Here is a 24,887-nt window from a genome sequence, read left to right as displayed (position 1 = left end):
AAGAGATTATGCATGCCACATTACAGTACTGACATGAAGGGTCATGTCCTCAGTTCAGAGGAGAAAGCACCCACATAAAGGTTAGGAAAAATTGCAACACATTTCATGTTTTTCATAAGAAGAAGAAATATAAGGTCTCATACGGGTTTTTGAGGGGTGGGTCTTAAAAATGTGATGAGTGGAGTCAGAGACGGCAATTATCCCAGCTGAGGAAGGCTATGGACTCCAGGAAGAATTCTGGGTATGGTTTGTAGACACTTTTGCTACAGCAGAGGGCCAAATCTGGGCGCAAACTTGAGTTGGGGTGAGGTCCATGTTTTGGCAGATCTTGAATGTGCTTTCATTGTAGACACTGCTGAGGCATGGATGACCCTAAAACTGACACCATGGAAGTAATACTTAGGAAGATTAAGTTGGCAGACACATAAAGCATGGAGACAGACGAAAAGAAAGAAAATCTCTTAAGAACCGATCTCATCAGTCTTTCTTTCAAGAATCTACACTTTTGGTTGAGGTAAAAAAAAAATTAGAAAGCAAGTAAAATCTATTTGAAAGGCATCATCTAAAATTTGGCCATAGTCATGCACTTAATTTCTTATAGTCTTTAAGGAATGATTTCTGTGGTAACCAGGTAGCTCTCCTCAATGGCCTTGGTACACAACGCACTTACTTCTTTATGCCTCGTAAGTTCTTGGTATTTTCTGTATCAGTAAGGTCTTCACTGCTCCACCACCGTAACTAACCACTAAACTTCAGTCAACTTCTTCCTATACCATGAAGCCTTTCCAAGATTATACAGTCACACTGTGCTGCCCCATCACCACCACCACGTCTCTCAAAGCTCATGGTTTGTTTATTGGAAAAAACCAGCACATTGTCATTTAGAAAGAATGTAAATGCAAGAAAAGGAGGGGTGGGTAAAACTGAGCGGAGTCCATTTCCTTGATCTGCCTTTGCTGAGACTTCTGAGTTTTCATAACTCCTGAAGAGCTCTTGACCTTGATTTTCTTATCTCTAAAATACAGTAAGACGAGCACTCTTTAAGAGCCCTGCTATTCTGAATATGAGATTAGACACTTTATTATAACTTGAGGAATTTGGAAGAACTTAGCTAACGTGTATTCACAGGAACAAACTCCATCTTTCTTTTCGTCTTCCCCTCTAAAGATTGCCATCTCCGAGGGCTATAGGAACACTACTTCCTTTGAATGATGTAAGTTTTCCAAAGTCTTTCACATATCATTTCTCATTTTATACACCTTATAAGGCTATGTATCATTCTACTTCATAGCTGAGGAAGCAAAAGTTTAATTCACTAATGAGGATAGTGACAACTTTTCACAGTGGCATTTGTAGGTTATCTAAGCTGTGTCTCTCTCTCTCTCTCTCTTGCCCCCTCTCAATGCCACTCAGCTGGTTCCAGAAAATGTACATATTTTATACCTGAGATTAACTAATTTCTTACTAATGGCAGTTCTGTAACATAATAAAAAGAAGCTATGTGGTGACGTGATGCACATGTACTCAATTTAGACCTTCATTAAGACTTTATTTCCTTTTTTGTATCAGAAGATTTTTTTTTTTTTTAGGGGAGTCACGCAAAGAGATGTGTCTGAGTCATTTTGTTATAAGATGTTGGGGCTCTGTGGTTTATTTTAAGATGAGTTGCTAGTTAGTAATTCATGGTCCTGGTTTTATTTTGGAAATGACTTTCAGTTTCCACTGGGCATGAATATTTAACATAAGATTATTATTATCTGAGATCAGTTTATCCTATGTAATTCCGCAGAACATTTTCCAAGACTCAAGTACAATGTGGCTGTAGGACATATTATTACAGATGGAGTCTGCAAAGCATACACCACATGCCTGCACACAGATACACAACTATGCACACACATGCAAAGATATAAATAAAAGGAAATCTATCAACAAGTGACATATTACATATGGCCTTTTGGCAAAGGGTATACACACACACGCACACACACACACATCTAGAAATTGAAGAAAATGTATCCACAAATTTTGTTTACCAAAATTGCTCATTGAGATGAAATTTCAGAATAGTCATTAGGTCATTAGAGAGAGAGAAAGAAAGAGAGAGAGGCCGAGGAAAAGGGAGAAAGCAGAAGAAGCCTTAAGACACTGAACACCTTGTTTGTCTAAGGTTAACGTGCAGTATCTTATATCTATCTATAAAGCAATTTTCCTTTCAAGGACATACCAGACTATCCATTTCCTGTTAAATGTGCATAACGAAATAGATACAGACGTTGGATAACTGAGTTGGAAATGGAAATTTTCTTCTTACTCCCAGGGTCTAAGAGCTCAGAGTTTGCAGCAATTTCTGCTTCTGCCCTCTCCCCCCGCCCCCTGCACGGGTTTGGGTTGTGCATGAAAAGGGAGATTCTGTGACTAATATCAATGAGACAAAGAAATGAAAGCTCTCTAATCCTTGGGCCAGGCGCCAGTCGTCCCACTGTACGGGGCCATTGGCCAGAAATCCCACTGTATGCTGGGCCCAGCGCCAACCAGGATTGGATACAATGAGTTTCACAGCCACCTTTTCAGAGCTGACAGCAAATGTCGGGGCACCAACAGCCTTTGATAAAAGGTCCAACTTTCTCTCCAACATTTCTACCCAATAATAATAAAGCTTTTTTATGTATAAAGCGGTACTCTCTTGAAGATTGCTTAGTGCTTTTAGAGACACAAACTCATTCATCTCAGTGCTTATAGTGAGAATGGGTGGGGCTGGTAGCCAAGAATGGGAAATCAATATTCTCTTCCTGTTGAGAACGAGAAGGGGGGGGGGGGAGAGAGAGAGAGAGAGAGAGAGAGAGAGAGAGAGAGAGAGAGAGAGAGAGAAATTACTTTATGCAACAGTTCATTCTATTATTGAAATTTCTATACAAAAGTTTCACATGAATTTCCTTCCTTAAATTAAATGTGTTTGTTGTGAGCTAACTAAACCTTGCTGTGTGATTCCTAATGAGTTGTTTACTTAGAATGTCTTCTCTCCTCTCAAGACTGAGGTCTTTTGAAAGGCCAGACACATACACAAACCAGTTAATACTGGCACCCCTCACTGAAGTTTCTGGCTGTTTCAGATTTAAATATTGATTTTTTTCTTTTCCTTCCTCTCACTCTCCCTTGTCTCTTCACAATGGTAGCAGCTGTCAGGAAGTTGGGAACTTCATGCCAAGAAAGCACCCAAGAGAATATGAACGCCATTAAAATATATTTTACGTTTTCCTTTATTGTTGTTCTCTCAAGTTCTTGAGTAGCTAGCTGAATATTGGGTAACCCAGAAGAGCTGAACCTCCACTGGGGAAACACTGGATCTAATTTCCATTAGAGATTCTGAATTATTTAGTGGGAACTGAGTGCCCCAATCAGCTGCTTTCTGAGTGGTTACCTCTCGGCGTCCATTCACATGCAGTGTGGACGGAGCCCTTATTCTCTTGAAACCAGAGCATGCACAATTTGCAACTCGTTCATTTTCATTTCGAATGGTTTTTTTTGGGGGAAAAAACACACTGTAGTTTCCAAGAATTTGCTTGCATGTAATACATATCTAGGACGCAAAGTGAAGCCAAGTATATTGAAAACAAAAGAATTGTGAATAGCTCATTTAATCACAACCTGTTCTCATTTCCAAATCTTGTCATGACGTATTCCGGCATATCATTTTCAGATTTTGCATTCTTTCAAACTGTAAATGAATAGCAATTGTTGTCAGACAATTAGTCATGTTACCTTGCCGACTAACCGGTTTATATTTAACGAATTGACATTTTTGATTGACACGAGTAGAAATTTCAGTGGAAATCTAGATAAGAAAATAAAAGTTTAGGTCAAAGAACTATATATTTCTTTATATCTCTGTATATATGTGAAAGAGAAACCAAAACTGAAACAATACAACCGACCACTTACAGGTTTCCCCTCACCCCCCCCCTTTTTTGTATACTGTAGCATGTTTAACGAGAGATTGTAGGGGACAAATCTCAAGAGATAAATATGGGTCAGATTTATGGATCATCCTGGAACACTCTTAAGTAAGTTAGACTTTAGTTTATTGTTATAGGCATTCCTTGATTTGTTTTAAGCCATGGAGTACCATATATCAGATTTCCATTTTAGAGGTCTCACTGGCTGCATGGGGGACATAAAGTAGAAATAGTGTAAGTGAAACACGAATACCAGTTCAAATAATTCAGGGGGAAATCAAGGTGGTTGAATAAGTAAACTATCAATGGTGACAGAGGAACAACAGATTAGAGAGAAGAATTGATAAGAAGCAGCTGATGATTGTCGGATGAAGATACTAACCGTTGACGCAGAGAATAGGACTGGACTAGAAATTAGTCCACCCTTAGAAATGCTGAGTTTGGAGGCAGGTAAGATTCAAGTGTAGAGTGTACTATTTAAACAATGTTTAGAAGAAATCATGGCACAAATCGACAATTTTAAATTTGCTTTTTAAGTATTTTCAAAGAATGATCCTAAACTCTGGGCCACTTGCCATAATTAGTCCATGTATAATGTCTCCCTAAGTCAATTTGTACAAGAAACTCTCAACCCTGTAATAAAAATGTTTCCAACTACAGTTGCCCTTTTAAAAGGGGTGTTTAATGTAGCTTTTCGATGCCTCTATGTCTAAAGTGAAAAGGAGAAACTTTACTAATGACTAATTCTCTCATTTCTCCCCCCCATGGAGGTAACCATATTTTGGTGTTTCCTCATATCAAAGTGAAGAAAAGGGAAGTCATGTCTTTGTTTAAATAAAAATCTGGTTATCTGCTACTTAAATGACAAAGTCAGTAGCTTAATTAAGCCTTTTTTTCCACCCCTATTTCCAGGCCAGTGCCCTTCTCTTATCCATTTAAACAATTATTCTAATGAATATTTAGTAAACAAGCGATGTCTGCTATTGCCCAAAGCCTACAATTTCAATGTTGTAAATTCTGCTTGCTTTTTTGTTTTGTTTTATTTTGTGCATGTTTGTCTTTTTTCTTGTCATGTTACTTTTCTTGTTTTGTTTTGTCTCTCTGTGTATATATGTGAGTGAATCAGTGCTACCATAACTTCTGCTGCATTCTCCTACCCCACCTAGTTGAAATTTCTCTGGTATTATTTTTGCATGTGTAAGGCTGGGTATCTATGTCCAGTTAATTTTACATCCCTTTCCTATACCCTTCTCCCCTAACTTCCTTTATGTTACACTAATTTTGGCCTCATTCTAGTTAGATGAGTGAAGGAGAGGTTGATAAAAAGAAAGCAATGGTTGATTTGTGAGTAATATCTAAAGGATTGGAATAAATACTCAGAAAATAGCATCGGCACCAATGTGTACTTTGCCAGAAAGGAAAAGAAGTATATTTGAGAAGTAAATACAGAATAAAGTTTTCCTAAAAAACTAGAAAAGTACAGGCCAATATCAAGAAGATGACTATAAAATTGAGCATTTATTTTGCCAATTAATTCAGCAGTATAATTCAGGCCACAATTATCTTCATCTTCCAGGCACTGGGGTAAACAATTTTCAAATATCACATGTAATTTTCACAACAGCCCTATGAGGTTAATGACTCATTATCCTATTTTTCAGATGACATCACACAGTCAGACGTGGTCTAAGTTGGGGTTTAAGCCAGGCCTAACCTAGAATTACTCTGGCCTTTTTTAGTCATCATTTGCCCAAATATTTCATTACACTTTTGCCATTACAAGTACTCATTACGAGTATTTACCTTCTGAATCTGTAAACTGTTAGAGAAAATCATGATGGGATTCAGATAAGAAGACAGAGGTGTGTCCTAAAGTGTGGGCTCCATTTTTAGGAATAGTTAGGAATGCTCTCAGTTTCAAATAACAGAAAACCAGACTAACAACGTCTCACATAACAAGACTTCTATAAGTAAGTGGCTGCTGGCATTAATTCATTGTCTCAAAAACTTCAGGCCTTTTTGGTGTCTGTCATCCTGATGCCCTGCAGCTTATGTCTACACAGTGGCTATGTCTCAGGGGGTGGTACTCAGAGGGTTTCTCCCTGAGTACCTCTTTCTCACAGAGAAAAAATAAATCCTTCCAAAGGCTCCTCCTTACAGGTGTGACCTTACCTGGAAGGAAGATTAAGTACATTGATTGAGGATAGGATTTTTTTAGCTTCTATAATGGAGGCAGGCGAAGGAGACGGAGGTTGCAGAAGGCTGTGGGGTAATCAAGAAGCACATCTGCTACAACTGTTACATGCCATAGGCAGATTGCTTTCCCTTCAATAAGATGAACAAATTGTAATTACACGATCTCTTCCCAAAAGGCCAAACATGGAGACTTGCACCTACCTGGGCTTTTATTATTGTTGTCTTCATGCTGAATTTCACCCGTCCGTTATCTGTACTGTCTTAGCAACATTAGTTATTTTCTATTCTAACGATGAGAGGCTTTTTATTAAGTGGGAAAACAGTTATTTTACTCTTCATTTTCATCAGATCACTTACTTCTGCCTGTGCCAACAGTTTTTAAAGTTGTTTTTTTTCCCTTATGCCTTTCATTTTCGATTTCACTCTCTTCCTGTAGAGTTTTTGGTTGATCTCACCTTATAAGCTCCATTGATAACTAATATGTAGACCCTGAAGTTGTGTATGGACTTTAGATAGTAACGTTTTTCTTTCTCTGGCTTGAGCAGGAGAAGGTAAAATTAGCAGCACTTCTTCTATCATAATGTTTAGAATAAGAAAATACTAAGAGCATAAGATATATTTTCAGTAAGTCACATTAAGGCCTCGTTCAGCCAAATATTTTATCTCAGTGGCACAAATGATGTGCGGTGTGTCCAAATGATATCAGAGCAGCAATATTATGTGCTTAAAGAAGATTAATTTTTTCTGACCAGGCAATCATATATCTCTTGTTGATGAATTTTCTAAACCCCAAGTGTTCTGATTCATATTTCTTTTCTACTTGAAGGGTAGGAAGATTTGAGGGAACTACAAGTAACGCCATCCTTAGGTTATGTCCTTCTTGAAGCCAGTACTAGGAAGCCCACTTATCTGTCCATATGAGTCACACTTCCAATATCAGGTTTATCAGGAATAAATAATATTTTGGGTTCCCATTTGTTTTGTCCTGTTTTATTTTTGTTTACTTATGTATAACTTCTCAATTGGATTAGAACTTGCGCAGTAAGGTGGTGTATTATTCACTGAGTCCTTCTTGCCCTCCCATGAATAAACAACTTATAGACATAATTGGGGCCATAAAGTCAACCAGAGATTCCAGAGACACCAGGATTTCTAGTTCAAGCAATTTATCCAGTGAGTCCTACCTGGGGTCTATCTTTTGTTCTTTGAAAATAAAATTACAATAGAATCACTAAATTTCTGTGAGGTTCCTTTTTCTCTAGTGGACTTAGGAAATCAAAGGACTGGCTCCTCATTCTACTACGAACCACATGGATGATATTTAGTATTTGTCGCTCATCCAACCTTTAGTCCCTGCTTCTTTTTAGACAAGATAAATAGAATGGAAAATATGTCCTGTGTTTGGGTTAAAGCTAGAAAATTCCATTCCTTCAGTATCACCCTTCTCTTGACAACCTAAATGGCCATTTCACATTTGGTGATTAAGCATGTACTTCTCCCCAGAGACTACTGCTAACGGAGTTGAGAATCCCATTCCTGATTGCCTCTATCAGAGGAATGAGTGTGTGGTTGGCAGACGGAGGGCTGTTACCTCTTCGTGCAATGAGCCAGTAGCTCACTGAGCCTGCACAAACTGCCTCCATTGATTTTTCTATACAAGTAATTGAAAACAGCTCGTATGCGATATTTCATACCCATCATCAGTGACCATGAAAAGGCCTTTCTTCATGGGGATAGATCATGGCCCTCACTGCAAACCTTAGGTTTGGGCTGAAGAAGCATTTTCCTTTCTGTGGAAGTATAATTTTAAAAAAAGCTAAATTCAGAAGAGCCAGGCCAAATGTCATTTCAGAGCTGAGATGAAAAGTCAGAGAGAGAGGGAATTTAAAGAGAGACTTCAAGCTAATGGGAGTAGACACAGAGACTGAAACTGAACCTTATGGGATATTGGCATATATACAGATTCTCACTACAATTTACATATTGTCAGACGTTTTAATATTATGAAAGAATCTTCAAAAGTTTGATTTTATACCATCTAAGTTCGGAAATTTGGTGATTCTCAGAATAAAGATAGTTTTAAAACAGGCAAATTTCAAGTAAGAAAACCATCCAAAGACTTTAAACCTAAATTGTTAATCTACATGCATTTCTGAAGGGACCGCACAGTGGTTTCTTCTTAAATCAGAAATCCCCAGACTGATGTAATATGAAGCCAGACTTAAGTCAAGCTGAGTTTTTTTCCTTCATTTCAAACTTTTGGATATATGTATTCCACATTTTCTCTCAATCTAAGTTTTCAGAATTGCACCTTATTTATCACGGACCAAGATGTTGTAGGTTTAATTTTTGAAGATATTTTTATAAGTTACAGGGAATAAAAAGGATTGAGGCAAATTTTTGGTTAGGATTTCAAGGTCAAAGCAAAGAGGATTAAGTCAAATTACTAAGTCACCCGAGCTCAGCACATACAGGCCTCTCTCCCTTTGCCTGTGTCCTGCCCGCAGTGCAAAGAACAGTGCTAGAAACATATCCACTTCATCAATAATCACCCCTAGCATATGTTCAGAAGTATAATTTCTCTTATTATGTGCTAAGCATTGTTCCAAGTATTTTTCCAGCCACTATTTCATTTAATATCCACCACAACTCCATTTGGTTAGTGGTGCTGTTTTCTGTATCTCTGATGAGGAAATAGGCTCAGAAAAAAAAGTGTGTTGTTACATGACCCAGTTCACCCAGTTTGCAACCAGCAACATTGATGCCACACCCAGGGCCGTCCACAGTGATTCAGAAAATGTCAAGGAGAAATGCAACCTCAAGACCTAACTGGATTGATCCATGAAGGAGAAGCACCATGCAGTTGTGACACTAATCGTTATTCACCATCTGTGCTCTGTGAAACTTCTGGTCCTTTCCATCTGTACGAAACTGAGCTAATTCTCTTTATGCCTTTGAAGTGATAGTCCCATAGAGTCGTGGAACTCGCAACCTGTGGTTCAATGTAGTAACCCCCGAAAATAACCACAGAGAGTTACCAAGGGTTGACGTCTACAAAAGGCTGTGGGGGTAAAGCCAATGCTATCTTATTAAGACAATTTGGAGTAAAAAATATGCTGATCAGGTATGAATGCAAAATGGCACATATTGCTCCAACCACATACCTGGGGGATGGCTTTAGGGAAAATGTCCAAAGGGGGGGCCTTGGACAGAGATGATTTTGAAGCTTGTTTCATCTTTATAATGAGTCTTCTATTAAAAGATCCCCTTCAGAGAACCCCACCACTTGAAAGAAGAAAGAGGACTGGAGATCAGGAATACAGTCTTGTTTGGTGGATGAGGAAACTTGGGCCTGAGCAAAGCAAGAACCACACTCACCTTCTCAGGAGCAGAGCAGAGGTTGGAGACCAGTGCATCCTTCTCTTCTACCACAAATATTTGTTTCATTCTAATGTGCCTTCAGGTGGAACCTAAAGCATATAGACATGACACTGAGATGACATGACAAACTGCTGATGAGGAGTCCCCTGAGCTTCTGTGACATCTCCCTGTCATTAGCTAGCTGTGTGACCGTGGGCGACGATTTAATTTCTTTAAGCCACAGTTTTCGCCTCTGCAAAATAAAGTGGGTCAACATGATTTCTAGAGTCATTTTGCTCCCGTAACATGCAACGGTGATTTTAGTCTGTTTGTGAATGAGCTCCTACTTTTCACAAACCACATGGTCTTGCTTTTCCTCGTTAAGATTCTCCATATTTCTAATGAAAAGTGACTTTGGAACCAGAATTCCAAAGACAGACATACTCTAAGTAAACAATAAAAATCGACATTTTCAGACATGTGAGAACTCAAGAGAATTTTATTTCCCTAGTGCCTAGTTTTAAGGAGTAATTTGTGGCTATACGCCAGCAAATCAAGAAACTAAGAAACGTGTGAGAGTTAAGAAGTGACTAGACAAATGCAGACGTCCAAAGAGGAAAGCTCTAAGGTGATAACTGTACAGCATGCTTACGAAACAACTCACCAAAATTAGAATGGAAAGGCAGTGGACTTGAGAAGGCTGCCTTCAGGCAAAAAAAATGGAATAGATTCCAAAAATGATTGGAAAGCTAGATGATACTTGTGACATATTGAAAAAAATGTTTCCTGTGTTTTATACCTCAGCAAGAACAAAGAAAGATCCAACACCAAGAGAAAGAAATTCATAAAAACTATATCAAAGAGTCCAGATATGAACCAGAGTAATCTACAAATATGTGAGAAAAGATAAATTACTTGATTTGGATGACGGGAACATTATGTTTCACTGGCACTGGGGTCATGACCTGGAAAGTTTTCAGAAAAATGTGTCATTGTAGCACGTTATTGGCTTTCATGCCACATTAACATGCCATGCCAATGAGACTCCATGTTTGTGGCTGTCAACTCTTAGAATACTACTAATAATAAATTAACAACACATAGAGCTTTTACTATTGGTACAGGATAAAATGTACAAGTTTCCATGTGTGACAGGGAATACAGTTAAAGTGGAAGAAGAGAGCACGATAATACCATCACCGGTATTATCTCTGTGACTGGAGATGGGGGGGACATGGGACGGGAGTAGGAAAAGCAGCGGAGATGTGGTGTGACAAGTGGCCACAGGCATTATTCCAGCTATGTGTGAGTTGCTCGTTTTTCCTCCTGAGCGTTTTCGGTGGTTCTTTCTCAGTTTCAGGTAGGGTCCTCACAAGCCTCACTGGTAAGGACTTCATGAATACTTAAGGGAGTTCTGTTCAGATCTGCATGTTTATTTCTCTGTGCAGGTCTTTCCTCCCTGACACTCGGCTCTATAAGCTCCAGCTGCCTTGGTGTTCAAAACACTCGGCTCTGTCTCCCCAACTCAGGAATCTGCCAGGCTCTGCCTCAGTGTCTCCTCCCGGAGCTGCTGCCTGGAAACTCTCTGAAGTCTATAAAATGGAGCAATCAGAGACCTGATCTGATTTGATTTCCATCTCCCAGGGATTACTCTTTCTGCCTGAGGTCCAGTTCTTATTGTTTTGCTATATATAAATGCTTTTCTTATTAGGTGGGAGGGTAAATCTAGCTTCTGTTAGTCCATCTTGAAAGCAGAAATCTTTTTTTTTTTTTAAATTCTACCATTTTAGGGATCCCTTTTAGTTTCTGCTTTCCCTAACAGCCAACTCTTCACATCAGTTCTCATTTTGAAAATCTAATGTAACCACCATTCAGTGCAGTATTCACATCAACTGTATCTAGCAGCCAATAACAGAAGAAAATAAACTAATTATATTTCTTAATTTTTATTCTGTACATTTCCACACAATTCACAATACAGAAAAAGGTATCCAAAAAAGTAACTGTAACTAGTCAATTTCTTTTTCAGAGATTAGTTCAGTCTCCCAAATTAATTCCGTTGAAAATCTCTGTAGAGCAACACAGTGATCAAGATACTTTATATAAATAGGAAATGCAAGAAAATTAGGGAAAAATACTTTATGACTTTATTACAAAAAACTCCATTCTTCCCTTCCCCACCCCACCCTTCCCACCCACCCTCCCTCTATTCGTATTATCTGGATCCCACTTTACCTGGAAATAAAGCTTCATCATACTCCTGCCACAGCTGCTACTTTTTTTTTTTTGGATGCCACCTGCCAGCTGGCAGCTTTGCAAAAGCATGGCTCTGGGATGTGATAGGGCAGAATCAGAAATGATGAAAGAGCCCTTTATAATGTGACTGCAACCCTTCATATGGAAGTAGCCTTTGAGAGTAGACTACCCACAGCCAAGGGTACTCTAGATGCCCAGGAGCCTTTTCCCACTCAGAAATCAAATGAAATAAAATACATTCTTACGGAACTGAGATTGTCCTCTGTTCCTTAATTATTTACAGGAATGCTTTTCCTCACTTTTAATCAGCTATGGTCCATATATATAACACTCAGATTCATGGTTGCCCACTTAACCATTGGTCATTTAAATAAAAAACAGCGTAGCTAACCTTTACTAAGACTAAGTCAGACCCTAACTTTTCAAAGATGTGTTTTGCAAAATATTCTATTTGTGCCAGAATATTTTGTCTATTAAAGTTCCAAATCTCATTCCCCAGGGCAGCAAGAACCCCACATTTCCCATCCTAAAATCAGGATGCTAGCATCACTCTAGGTTTCAGTTGCACTGGAAACTATTCATGTGATCAGAGTTTCCATTCAACAAGTGGGGGAGAGGAAGCAGCAAATGAAAACTTTCATTGTTAATAAAACCCAAAAGGTCAGGAGACATTTGTATTCATTATTAAAGGTACAGTAAATATCAAAGCTAGACGGCATCTTAAACGTGATATATCTCCCCCAACGTATTTGAAAGAATTACCCATAAATTTAAAACAAAAAAATAGGGTAAACCAATTCAGGCCTATCATCTGTTCATTTTTCCGAGCAAAGACAATTTGTAAACATCTCCTATCTCTATAATTTTAGAGAAGAAAAGTTATATGTAAAGCCCAAAATAAGAGTCATAGTCTCTGAATTTGTTAGGATTGAATATATTTGGATTTGTGAAAAACTCCCTAAATTGTCCTTATTTTTCTCAAATTTTATTATAGAGCAACACGAGTGTGTGGGTGGGTCTAACTTCCTATGACGATTTGGAGAAACTCCTTCACACAACAACCCACTCCTTCAGAAAGCTCTAATAGAACATTCTATTAGCAGAGCCCCGATTTCCCCTCAATTCCTCACCTAATCTAATTCTCCTGCGCTGCATATATGGAAAATTTCATAATGATAACCGTTGAAGCCACTCAAAGTTCAATCTTTTCCTATATCTTCTGGATTTGCTTTCCATGAGGATCCAAGGTGGCTGAGAGTATATATTATTTATTTATGGGTTGCCATGGTAATGTGTGTTCAGACGAGGGCCTTATTATTATACTACTCTTGAGACTTTCTTTCCCTTTCCCCAGAATCCTTCTCTTCCTTTACCTTCCCAAGCCAGGGGACAGGAATGGGGAGGTGGAGTGGGAGCCGTTCCCTGAGCTAGACTCCAGGTACGGGCCACTTCTGAAAGACCATCTCAGGAGTGGCCCCCGCCTCCTCCATCTAGCCAGCCAACTTGAAATGTAAGACTCAGGCCTTATTATTCTAGAAGTAAGGAAAGACGGGCAATTAAACACAGAAACATTAGTTTTAAACATTAGACACGCTAGTCTGGTGATATGAGGTTAAGTCCTATTTAATGACAATACGTTAGACAAAATGACAAATAAGTTGCCTCCATGACTGCTTCTTAACAGATAATATAGAGATCTTCTGCTTCTTCTCCAAATCTCAGTGCCAACTACACACCCCAAACAACAAATGGGTAGAAAGAAAAGCAAAATGAACACTAGATCCTTTGTGTGTCACTTTCATTCCTGAACTTGTGACGGGTCTGCCTTAGTAGAAACATATCTTATTCAGGAGGTTTGGGAATTGGCTAGGAATGGGCAAAGTGTGTGTGTGTGTGTGTGTGTGTGTGTGTGTGTGTGTGTAAGCAAAGCAAATTGTTTGAGGGTTATGAAGTACCTGCTTCTAAATGATCTGGGATATATTTGCAATGACTGGTGTTTTTACAAAAACACTTTCATTGCCATCTATATGCCAGGAACTTGGGGGAAAAAGGGCTCTAATTGAGGTCTGCTCCAGTCTAAAGTCATAGAAATCTAAACCTGGAAAATATCACAGAAGTCTTTTAGTCCAAGTTCCCTCCCAATTAACAAATTGCTTTGACATGAACCCTGCTTCGCTTGCTCAATTTTCACTTAAATACTAGAAGAAACACTAGCTGCGATACAGTCACTTTGTGTTTTAGAAAACCCAATCCATTTTTTTCTGGATATAATAATGTCTGGGAAAAAATAAATCCTTACATAAGTAATAAAACTACCCCTTTTCATGCCTGTTCCTGATCTCGTCTGTCCTCGTTTTATTCTGAGAATCGTCTGCCCTACAGAACTGGAAGCTAACAGTCCTATTTAACCTGTGTCCTTCACACATTCCTTTTCCTAACCTAACTGTGACTTTTTACAGATCAAACGACCCTCTTCTACATAGTCACCAATCTGCCTACAGAGACGCCTTGTAAATTACGAGATTCAGAATTGGAAAATATCTCAGGCCTATCTGTTCTTTCCACTTCAAGCGCAGCACGACTTCCCCCAGGGTTATGAGGCCCCTGTATGTGACGATATATGACAGGTTTAGGCTGACAAACCCACCCAGGGACCTAGAGCAACAGAGTCTTGAATTTCCATGCTTTTTGGTGCCACATTCTGAAAAACCATTCTAATAGTGACTTTCAAGGAGAGAAAATAGTACAGTAAGTCCTCATTTAATGTTGTAGATAGGTTCTGAGATTTTAAGTGAAACAACATATAACAAAAACAGTTTTACCCTAGGCTAACTGATATAAACAAGAGTTAAATACCTATGGTATCTCATCAACGTCATAAGGGAATGACGTTGAATGAAACATTACCAGAGGACCTGCAATGCTAACATTTCTAAATGCTGAGAATCACAAGGTGGAGAAGCCAGTAAATCACCCTCAGTGTTAATTTCTTCTTGTGAAATCCATCCTGGCATCAAGACATTTGACCTTTTTTTCCCTTTGAAATATGCCCAAGCCGGTAAGTCTCTGATAGCAAATACTCTTGAGTTTGTAAGTTCACGTTCTCCCTCAGTTCTAACCAACTCTTGCTGTGGGATCTTAGGTAAATATTTTTCATGGAGGCACATTCTAATTTATGGAAATCTGAATGACTGATGTAAAACAGCATTGAAGGCAATGGTGGAAAGTTATTTACTTAGAAAACATCTATTGCAAGCATGTTAATCTGTAATTTCTAAAGATCTTAGTTCTGGCTGCAGTCTTACCAATTACTATACAAATCTGTGCAAACTGAATTCACTGCTCTGACATTCCATTTATTCATTTAAAACATATTGTCTGCATTATGCACCTCATGTATTCATAATGAAGCTCAAAAGAGCCCCAAATGCTTCAAAATGCTAAAGCACTAACATTTTTACAATGAGTGAATGTGTTATACTAAACGGTATAGATCTAAGTTGTTTAAGCTGTTTTCTATTGAAAATTACATGTGTTTCACTTAAGGACTGAGAAACAAGATAGTTTCAGTTGTTCCCACCATCAAAGGCTCCCATTTCAGATGCCATTTGGCTCAAAATAATGAAATTTTGGAAAATGGGGAAAATCCAGATTCATCATTTTCTTATTTCTATGGATAAGCTATCCCTTATAATTCTCATGCCAGGAGCAGAAGCCAAGTCTTTTCCCATGATTACCTTTTATGTATATTGACTTGGCTCCCAAATATCTTTCAGGCAGAATTTTCTTCTGCAGTAATATTAGATTACATTTAATTCTAAGAATATCAAAATTATAGCACTTTTTTTACATTGGAAGGACAGTAAAACAGATTTCTAATAGAACTTAAGAATGCCTACAAATATTCATCAAAATCAATAATGTTCCAGAAGTATTTTGGAGTAAGTTACATCTCAGTATATTTTCTTTTCACTAGCTTTTAAAGCCACACTTAGTTGGTTTGAAAATGTCTTAAATCATAACTAAAGGTCATTCTCCCCAAGATTTTAAAGCCTCTCACTTACAAAGCAATGTTTCAAAGATTAAAAGTCAAGATTTTCATAATTTTTTCAAATGAAATCCTGCCATTCAACAAAATCATTTTCAAAGAAAAATCTAACAACTCACAGAATCTAATTCCAGTTTCCTCAGATGACAGGTCCCTCGTCACAATACGACCATCTCAAGCTGGTCACGTGTCCACGGTTTAAATACTCCCAGTGGCTGAGAGTCTGTAACTCCGTAAGGGTGCCCACTGTTTGACAATATTTATACCTTATCTTCTTTATATTTAATCAAAAACCACTGCAAATTTTGGCTATTGTTTCTAGCTAGGTCCTTGAACTATAGGATACATGAGTTTCAACTCTTATTTTAGAGTTTCACAGTCTCATCTTAAAGTCTTGGTTTCAAATACATTTTTAAGACTAGGCCCAAGACCACAAGGAAGAGGAAATGCAAAATATCATTATTTCTCTTGCATATTCATATTTTCATTTCCTATTCCATAGAACTGAAACACTGCTGGCTAAAGACTCAAACCTTGATTGAACCCACAGTGCAATGCTCCCTTCCTACTCCGGAGGTTCTCCTGACAGAACACACCACATTGGGATTTGTCTTTTCTCCTAGACAGCCAGCTCCATGAAGTCAAGAGTTTTGTCTCCTCCATTCATTCTCATGTCTTTAGTTTAGTGCCTGCATCAGAGAAAGTGATAAATATATTTTCTAAATAAATGATTAAATAAATGAGTGCATGATGGGTTCACAAATATGACTGCATGTAGAATGACTAAATAACTGAATACATATATAAACAGACTCTGAAGTCTGCCCACCAGGAGGATATCATCCAATATTCAAATCTCTAGTTTAAAATGTAAAGTTTCAGCAGCCTAAGAATTATTGATTTCTGCTGCTTTTGGGGACCAGTGCAGTAACTCTCAGTGTCCTGGGAGAACAGGCGTCTAGAGGTATATGAGTACTTGCTTAGTTCCTATTTTCAGGTTTCTCATTAAACTGTGGGGAGATTGCCTAAAATCCACAGATGGCCAGTAGGAGTGTAACATGTATATAATCCAGTCATACATATGGATTTACATCCATATGTAAATCCGTATCCTGTACATCATCTCATATGGAAGAAGCTGCCGTGATTGTGTAGTCGCGTGGTGTGATGAAGAAATTTGCTAAACCTATCTGGCCCATTACTTCTCAGAATGAGGCATGTCGCAACTCTGTGGGGCGATCAAGGTCAGCGGACATCTATTTGTCTTTCAGGCAAAATGGACACTTGTGCCAGAGGGTTATCCCATTTTGATCCATTTTATGCATAATATCTGGGGACTATTTTGGCATCCTCATGACAAAATTATTGAAAGTAAAGGCAGACAGTCCAGGAGCAGGATTATTGCTATGCAACTGGGGGCCTAGAAATGAGTGACAACTAGGACACAGAGAAGGGATGACAGGCCAGAGTCAATCCGAGAGGCTTGGCAAAGAAAAAAAACTGCAGGACTTACAATCAGCTAAATATGGAATTCAGAGAATAAAAATGTTGATTCAGAGATGGTTCTATAAAACCAGGGCAGAACCTATTTTATACTAAATAAATGCTTAAGATTAATTAGAAAACTCTCTAACTTAATAGATGTTCTTTTATTTTTTTAAATGAAAATAATCCATTTAAGTAGAGCCATTAGTTTTATTTGATGGTTATGATGAGCCCTTTTAACAATGATCTATTTTCCCTTTAAATAGCATAACTGCATAAAATATCATGCTGTTCTCAGTGATTTCATTAGCTACTCCTACTGGAAGGAAGCCAAGCTTCTCAGACCCCAGCCCTTATCCAAGTTACTACACCTTCCTAGCAATAGCTTGCCCTAATTAAATATCATTAGGCAACCTACCGAGCGTTGGTCCTGTAAACTCAGCCTTGTTAAGTGGTGTAAGCATCACAGAGGAAGAAACTCTCCACTTGAGAGCCCCAAATAGCCTGGACAAGTCTCTGGGCTCAGGTAGGTTTCATGCTTCATGGAAGGTAACATAAACAATTACAAGACCTCTTGGTCGTGGATTTTATGACACAGGCAATAACAAATGTCACGAGCAACTGGAGTGCTGCAGTCACAGAACTAAGCTTGGTAAGAAGAGAAGCCACAATGAAGAAAGGGACATTTTATGCTACCTTCTCTTTGCCTGTTGGTATTCACTAGACATAGACAGATGATTTGCATGCTTCTAAAATGTTTTCTTTTTAACCTATGCAATATGTGTGTGTATGGTACCTATACATATATACGTATATAAATAAATACATTTCTCTATGTGTGTGGGGGGCTTGCCCGTGCAGCGTACTTCTGACATAACATGCAAGCAGCAATGTGTATCATGGTTGGTCCTGTTGGTCTCTGGAACGCGGAGTTGAGGACGCTCGGCCAGCACAAGGGAATGCCTTGACCTTGCAGGTCATGGGCATTGATGGTATGAAACCTTTTTATAAAGACCAGGTTCTACTTTTATCATTAAAAAAAAAAATCTAAATACTTGACATAAAATGGACATGGAAAAAAAATAAGACTGCTGCCCCACATTTTCAAAGACATGGATATTATGAAGAGTTGAGTAAATACGTTTCAGAAATCCCTTCGGCAAAGAAGCTGTCACTCAGTCCACGTGAAAATTAATGACCTGTTGAGGACCCTCAATACAAACAGATCTGCCTAAGCTCGAAGGCCAGCTCTCATGAAGGGACAGGGGGAGATGGGGGATGTGAGGCTTCCCGTTAGTCGTCACTAACGTCATGGCTGTGCACTGGCCAGTTTAAATCTCTGTTGGAGAAATCGCGTTGGTTTTCGGGTGTAACCTCTACAGAGGTAACCGGAACTCTCAAAGTAAAATTCCCAGTGGTGGTGTATCTTTCCTTCTTGGCTTCTGTTCTTTATCCCGTCCTTGAATGCGATAAAGCACAGCTTGACTGGGCTCTCTTGCATGAAATGTGTCCTACTGGAATATAAGGCTTCAAAAATGACTACCTTTAAGGTTCTATCACGGTGTCTTGTAAAAACTCTCCGTTCTCACCCCTCCATTAGCCTCACCGAAAAATGGAATCCCAGAGCAGACAGGGCCCCAACATGGGGGCCTCTTCCAGCCAAACACAGAGGAATGTCGGCTGAGGCAGCCCCTCCTGCAGCACTGGCTCAGTCAGTTTTGCGGAAAATGATATTTCTATAGGCATATAGTTCTATGTCTTTTAAATTAAAGTTATGTGGGTTTTCAGACCACAGCTAGACCATTTGCTTCTCTACTTCCTGAGGGCCCATTAAAAGGGGAGTACTATGTACCTTAGCTGAGCTGGAAACTCCTGGAGCATATGGTCTTAGCTCTTTCCAAAGCCTAGGACTGTCACATGCAATGATCAATTAAAAAATAAAATGCTACAGGAGGTAGATTTAATGTTAAAGCCGTTAAATATGTAACTGTTCTGCTTATTTTTTGATGTTCTTTTTTTGGAAAGCTCAAGTCCGGAGGGTGTTTGCTTTTTCAAAGAGATACGTGTGTTGGTCATCTATCATTCCCCATCAATAATATACGACTCTAACACTTTATTACTATTATTATTATTTGTTTGGAATGATTTCCAAATATACTAGGACCCTGACAGCACTCAGTACGTCATCTATTTTCATTCCAGAGATTTACTTGTGACTTCAACTGGAGCTATTTGAATTGGCCCATCGCCACCTGTACCCTAAATTTTCTCTGGGCTGCTTTGAAACATCACAGAGAAATATGAGATGGTAGTTGGTAAAAATAAAACCCTTCATCCCAGTAATGGCAGCTGGGTAACTGGCTGCGTGGCCAAGTGTTTAGTTCAATCTAGAGAATGGAAGGCACCGTTCAAAGCCAGAAGTCAGTCTGTTTTAAGGATTATATTTCTGTCATCACAACATTTCCTTGACAGTCCCACCAATTGAAAAACTCCCTACAGAAGCCCAGTGATTAAATTCTCTTGGAGCATATTTTTTTCCAGCTTCTGGAAACAATCTACTGCTGTCCCTCCTTCCCTCACCATAAAACCCAAAAGATAGTTCCATTTCTAAGACTGATATATGGAAATAGATTACTCACAACCAACCCCTCCTCCAATGGCTGAAAATAATGCCAAGCATTTGATTTTGCAACAACAAAGGAGAGACTTAGTCTCATCTGCTGAGAGGCTATTCCTACTTAATAGTATATCATATCTGCACTTTCAAAATGATATGTGACTAAAATGTGAATCAGATAAGCAAAGCGTTCCCACTGGACCTTTAAATTAAATGTAGAGAAACGATCATAGATGCTCACATGCAGAAACACTAAAGAAGCACTTTGTTAGTGTCTAAGGGCAAATGGAAGAAAGCTCTGCAGATATCGGTTTAATCTGAAGCAAAACCCATGGTCACCCACTTCCATTTTAGACTTATACCCAAGACAAGTAGATATTTTCACCCAAAGTTAGAAGAGTTTTTCTCCTAAAATTTTAGTTATCACAGCATCCCTAAGAGAGGTACTTGTAAGTACCAACTAATCTGTGGCAGGATGAGAAGTTGCAATTCTGCTGCCAGAAAGAGTGGGTTCCCACAGTGGTTTGCATTAAGAACCTTCCAGAGAAAAGAATATATTCAACAACTCCGTACATAAAAATGGGACTGTAGTGCTATCAGGTATGACCTTGGGACCTGACAAGTAATAGGTGAGGCATCCACCAGAAAGGGCCATACATCCTGAAATCTGGCAGCGGAACTCATAAAGCAAGGCTTTGTCCTGGGGACAAGGTGTACTCGGGATAATGAAAACCAAAAACTTTGAAGGAAAGTCTAAAATGGGACCCCTTCTCACTACGGTACCCAAGAGTCTATCCTTATTAGCCTCTGTGCAGCATTCCAGTGACTGTTTTCTCACTTAAGTGAGTTATTTTGACATATGTTGCTACTTTTGCTTCTGCTGTTTTATTTCAAGTCCATTAGCCTGCTTTCCATTATCGCTCAAAAAAGTCTAGAAGTAAACGCTGCCATAGAACTCCATTTCCTGTAACCACAGTTCCCACACATGGTTTTCTGCTCTGCAATTGCAACAGCACTTAAAGTAGAGCGGTTCTGCAAACTAGCGACGGGCCTTTGCGTCATCCATTGCTCACCTCGATTGCAGCAAAAGGCAAAGATGGCTACACATAGGCAGTACAGAGCTCGCAAACAGCCCAAGCCGAATGGATCCTCCACGGACATCGGCAACAGCCCGTTACCTGCCCCCACTGTGACCTCTCTGAGGTCCCTCTGAGAACAGACAACTCCCATGCCACCTCACCATACCTCAGAGACAGAGCGTACAAGTTGACATGGTCCATGAGGCACTTCCCAGCTCCTACAGAATGGAAAGGGATTGGGGAGGGAGGGGAGACATGCAAAAAGTCACTAAGTCATCTTGGGATATTTAGTTTTGGAAATGGAAGCGGTTTAACAGTTATATTTCTGCAGGACATCCAGAGGGTTTGAAAAGACCTTCAGAGAGTCTTGTGGTCTTCAAAGACTGAAGGTAAAAAGAACAGGTCATATCGCGGTTTTTCAATCAGTGGGTAGTTACAGTAGAACGGTGCGATTCAGGGGAAGATGACTGCATAGGGGGAGGAGGGAGCGGTGCCGTGTATACAAACATCCTTTGAATCTTTAAAATAAATTATACAGGTGAACACTGAAGTTCATGCTACTTGCTGGAAGCAATAAGGATCAAATTTTGTGGAACTCATATTCCACAAATCCCCAGGTATTCTGCCTCGTCCTCCATGGGCTATCACGTTTTGTTGTACATCTTGGTAGCCCTTAAAAACTGGTGGCATGGTCTCAGGTTCTTGCAGGAGAGAGACAGACTTATGGATTCCATCAGCTTCTTCCAGGGGCGCTGCCCAATCGCCGGGAGGGCACAGGTGATATGCTCGCTCAGGTTCTCTTTGCCCGTTTACCAGGGTCACACAGCAGTTTCCAGGTCCTCATGGCCGAAGACCTTATAGTTCTGACGGCTTTCTAGGTAAGCGGCCAAATCAGGGTCCCCAGCCTGCTGTGCTCTGTCTTGCGGTGTCTTACCCTATAGGTAACAGTGAAAATGGAAGAGACACAAACACTTGGGGTAAGATTAAAAACATTTTTTTTTTTTTCACAGCAACAGAGATACTCCAAGATTACTCCCACATAAGGATCTTCCCATGTTTACTGTTTTAGAGTTCCCAAGTCACTTGCCGGTCTCTTCTCTGATTGGAGCATCACGTGGGACATGTGAGATAGGTCAGTTACCACTTTTGAAAGGTGGGGTTTACATGGCAGGAAACTGAGGTTCACAGAGTCTAACTGAGCACACAGCAGGACCACAGTGAGTTTTGGGACCCAAGTCCTTTTTGGAAGAAGGTGGATAGAAATTACTGAATAGATAAATAGGGAAGCAGGCATTCCGATTTCTAGTTTGGGACTCTGTTTTATTATACTAACCCCTGGGAAGCAATGCACAGAATCTGAGAGGAAGCATTGGGCATAAAAATCTAAAAGGGTTTCTTTGCTGGTTTCAAAGACTTCAGCTACGTTCCCCCCAATTTAGAACTCTCTCATCTCTCCAAAAAGTGAGTTAATGCCTGACTATAAAAATGATGGATGACGACTAAAGATGATAAAAAAGCATAAAGAAGAAAATAAAAATCATCACTAATTCCACTACACTAAAATAACCCTTGTTAATCTTCTACAGAATAACTATTGTCTTTTTCTATAACTCTCTATGTAATTATTTTTGGTAAAAATACAGTCATACTTTGTTTATATACTGTTACATAATGTTCTATTTCACTTAATAATATATCAAAGTTTTTTATGTTATTAAATGTTCTTCTACCTCATTTTAAATGATTATGTGATATCTTGCAGCCTACTATAATACTTTATGTATATTTGTACGTACACACACACACACGCACAATATTTTTGAAATGGGGCCAATGAATAGCAATCGCCAGTAAAAGGAGAGCGGGTCTTCAGTCTTTTGATTGCTTATGGATATTACTTAACAGTCTTTGAAACTTTTAATTTTTAATAATGTGGTTTTATCTGTTTAAACACATGAGATTAAGTTCTAAGGAAAGGGTGGAGGCGTGCATGATCATTGTACCAAAGAAGTAACTCTATGTATAAACGCACACGAGTATGACAAAAATCATCAAAAACTTCTCAGCCTCCATCTCAGCTACTGCAATGGAGAGTGTCAACCTCAATTCAACCTGCTTCTAGTAGCCTCCCAGAGTATGAGGGGTAGAGGATAAAAGGGAGGCAACAATGGCTCTGAACTCTTTCTAAAATTTTACTTATTTCATATTTAACCATTAGCTTAAAGTCCCTATAATAATTTTATTCAACTTGTTTACCGAATTAGTAGACTATCTTGTCTTTCCTTCAATATTAATGAAGTTGGAATTCCTGTAGCTTCTGAATAGTCAGAGAGATGGACTGTGGTGGGCCTTTGAGTTGATTTTTAAAGGCTTGTTCTAGCTCAAGAGAAATTCTCAAGATATTGCTTCTCTCCAAGAGATCCCAGAAAATCCAGTAATAATTGCCATATTCAGCTTTTACCTAATATCAAATTCCAAAATAGGAATATTAAACGTTCCTGAAAAGCACAAAGCGTATTACTTCATATGGTAAGATCTCTAGAATATCATGTTGGGTGAAGAGTTAAGATATACAATAGCACATATAATAGGACTTTACCTATTTAAAGACAAATGAGAGAGAAAAACAGGCATAGCCATGTGAGAAAAGAGATCATTAAAATTGTAATAATATATATAGGTCTGGACTATGGGATTTTCTAGCTATTTTTACTTTTTTTGCATTTTTTGGTTTCCATGCGAGAATGCACTATATGGATGATCAAAAAAAAATAACAAAGTTGCTTGTGTTTTGGAAAAAGACACACACATACATAACACAAGAGAGGAAGAAACCTCAAGGAACATTGAGCCCATTTATCTGATTCAGAAGCTTAGAAAAATGAAAGCGAGCAATCGTTTCACATTGCTCCTTCCTTTCTTTTTGTTATCTGAGTTGAGTGTAAGGCCAGTCTTTTGCGTAGTAAACAGGCAATCACCCTTCTGTAGTCGGAGTGGCCCCAACAAGGCCGTCTGTACCTCAGATCGTGGCCTCCCTTGATCCTGCCTACACGGTTTGTGTTTCTCAGTCAGGTTGCACATCAAAGCATTTGAGTGCAACTATCATCTGGGAAGAGTAGCTCATTGGGCAATTATCTGCCATTTGAAATCATATACCCAATTAGCTAACCAGACAGGCAACAGACCAGCGAGAAACCGGGACACAGCTTAATGGGGTTGAAGCCTAAGGAGGCAGCCAGAGACCTGAGTCAGAGAGCAAGGAGCTGGGCAACTATAAGGGACGTGGATGGAGAGTCACACAATGCCCATGGCTCAGAACTGACTCAGAAAGGAAAGAGAGGTCCACACAAGAAAGCTATTTCACAATGCGCACTGACTGCAATTTGAGGAAACCCGAGGGCAGAAGCTGTGCATACGTAGATGGTCATCACTTAAGCACATCTAATGGGGCTTAAGTCTTTATTAGTCATTAAATCTTCTAAGTCATTCACCTGTGTTTCTTGGCTACCTTCACTGGCCCAAAACTTAGGTTACTTGGTACCTACTCAGCGAAGTCCTCATCTACAGAGGCTGCCAAAAAAATGTACACACATTTTCAGCAAGGAAAACTGTATTAAAATTGTAATATTCAATCTATACCAATAACAGGTGAATACAAGTCACGTTTGACTTCTGCAATGACAAGAGGTGCTCAAAGTGGTTCCCATCAACATCCAGACACTTCTGATTACAGTGAACTACTGCTTGAGCAACGCTGACCAAAGTGTCCACTTGTACACACTTTTTTGGCACCCCTGGCATATGTTAACATTCTCCTCGGCCACTCTGCAGTTCAGTGGCTTGTCCTTTTTCTTTTTTTTTTTTGGACTCTACACGGGGTGCTTGAAAAC

The 24,887-nt window shown here is 39.2% G+C and overlaps 1 protein-coding gene across 12 annotated transcripts in view; it reads right to left on the bottom strand.

Annotated features, from left to right (window-relative positions):
* Positions 1-13,375: 13,375 nt before the first annotated feature.
* DGKI (diacylglycerol kinase iota) overlaps positions 13,376-24,887 on the bottom strand; it is a 377,839-nt gene continuing 366,327 nt past the window's right edge. For all 12 annotated transcript variants that reach the window (XM_074315319.2, XM_074315323.2, XM_088799908.1 and 9 more), the window contains one exon: positions 13,376-21,932. In XM_074315319.2, coding sequence (XP_074171420.2) covers positions 21,816-21,932 — 117 coding nt within the window. In that variant the 3' untranslated portion in view covers positions 13,376-21,815. The remainder of the gene's footprint in view (positions 21,933-24,887) is intronic.

This window comes from Rhinolophus sinicus, chromosome 8 (assembly GCF_057876585.1).
Source record: "Rhinolophus sinicus isolate RSI-liver-muscle chromosome 8, RSI-T2T, whole genome shotgun sequence".
NCBI lineage: Eukaryota > Metazoa > Chordata > Mammalia > Chiroptera > Rhinolophidae > Rhinolophus > Rhinolophus sinicus.
Note: the sequence above shows the minus strand (reverse complement) of the source record. Positions and strands in the feature narration are given on the sequence as shown.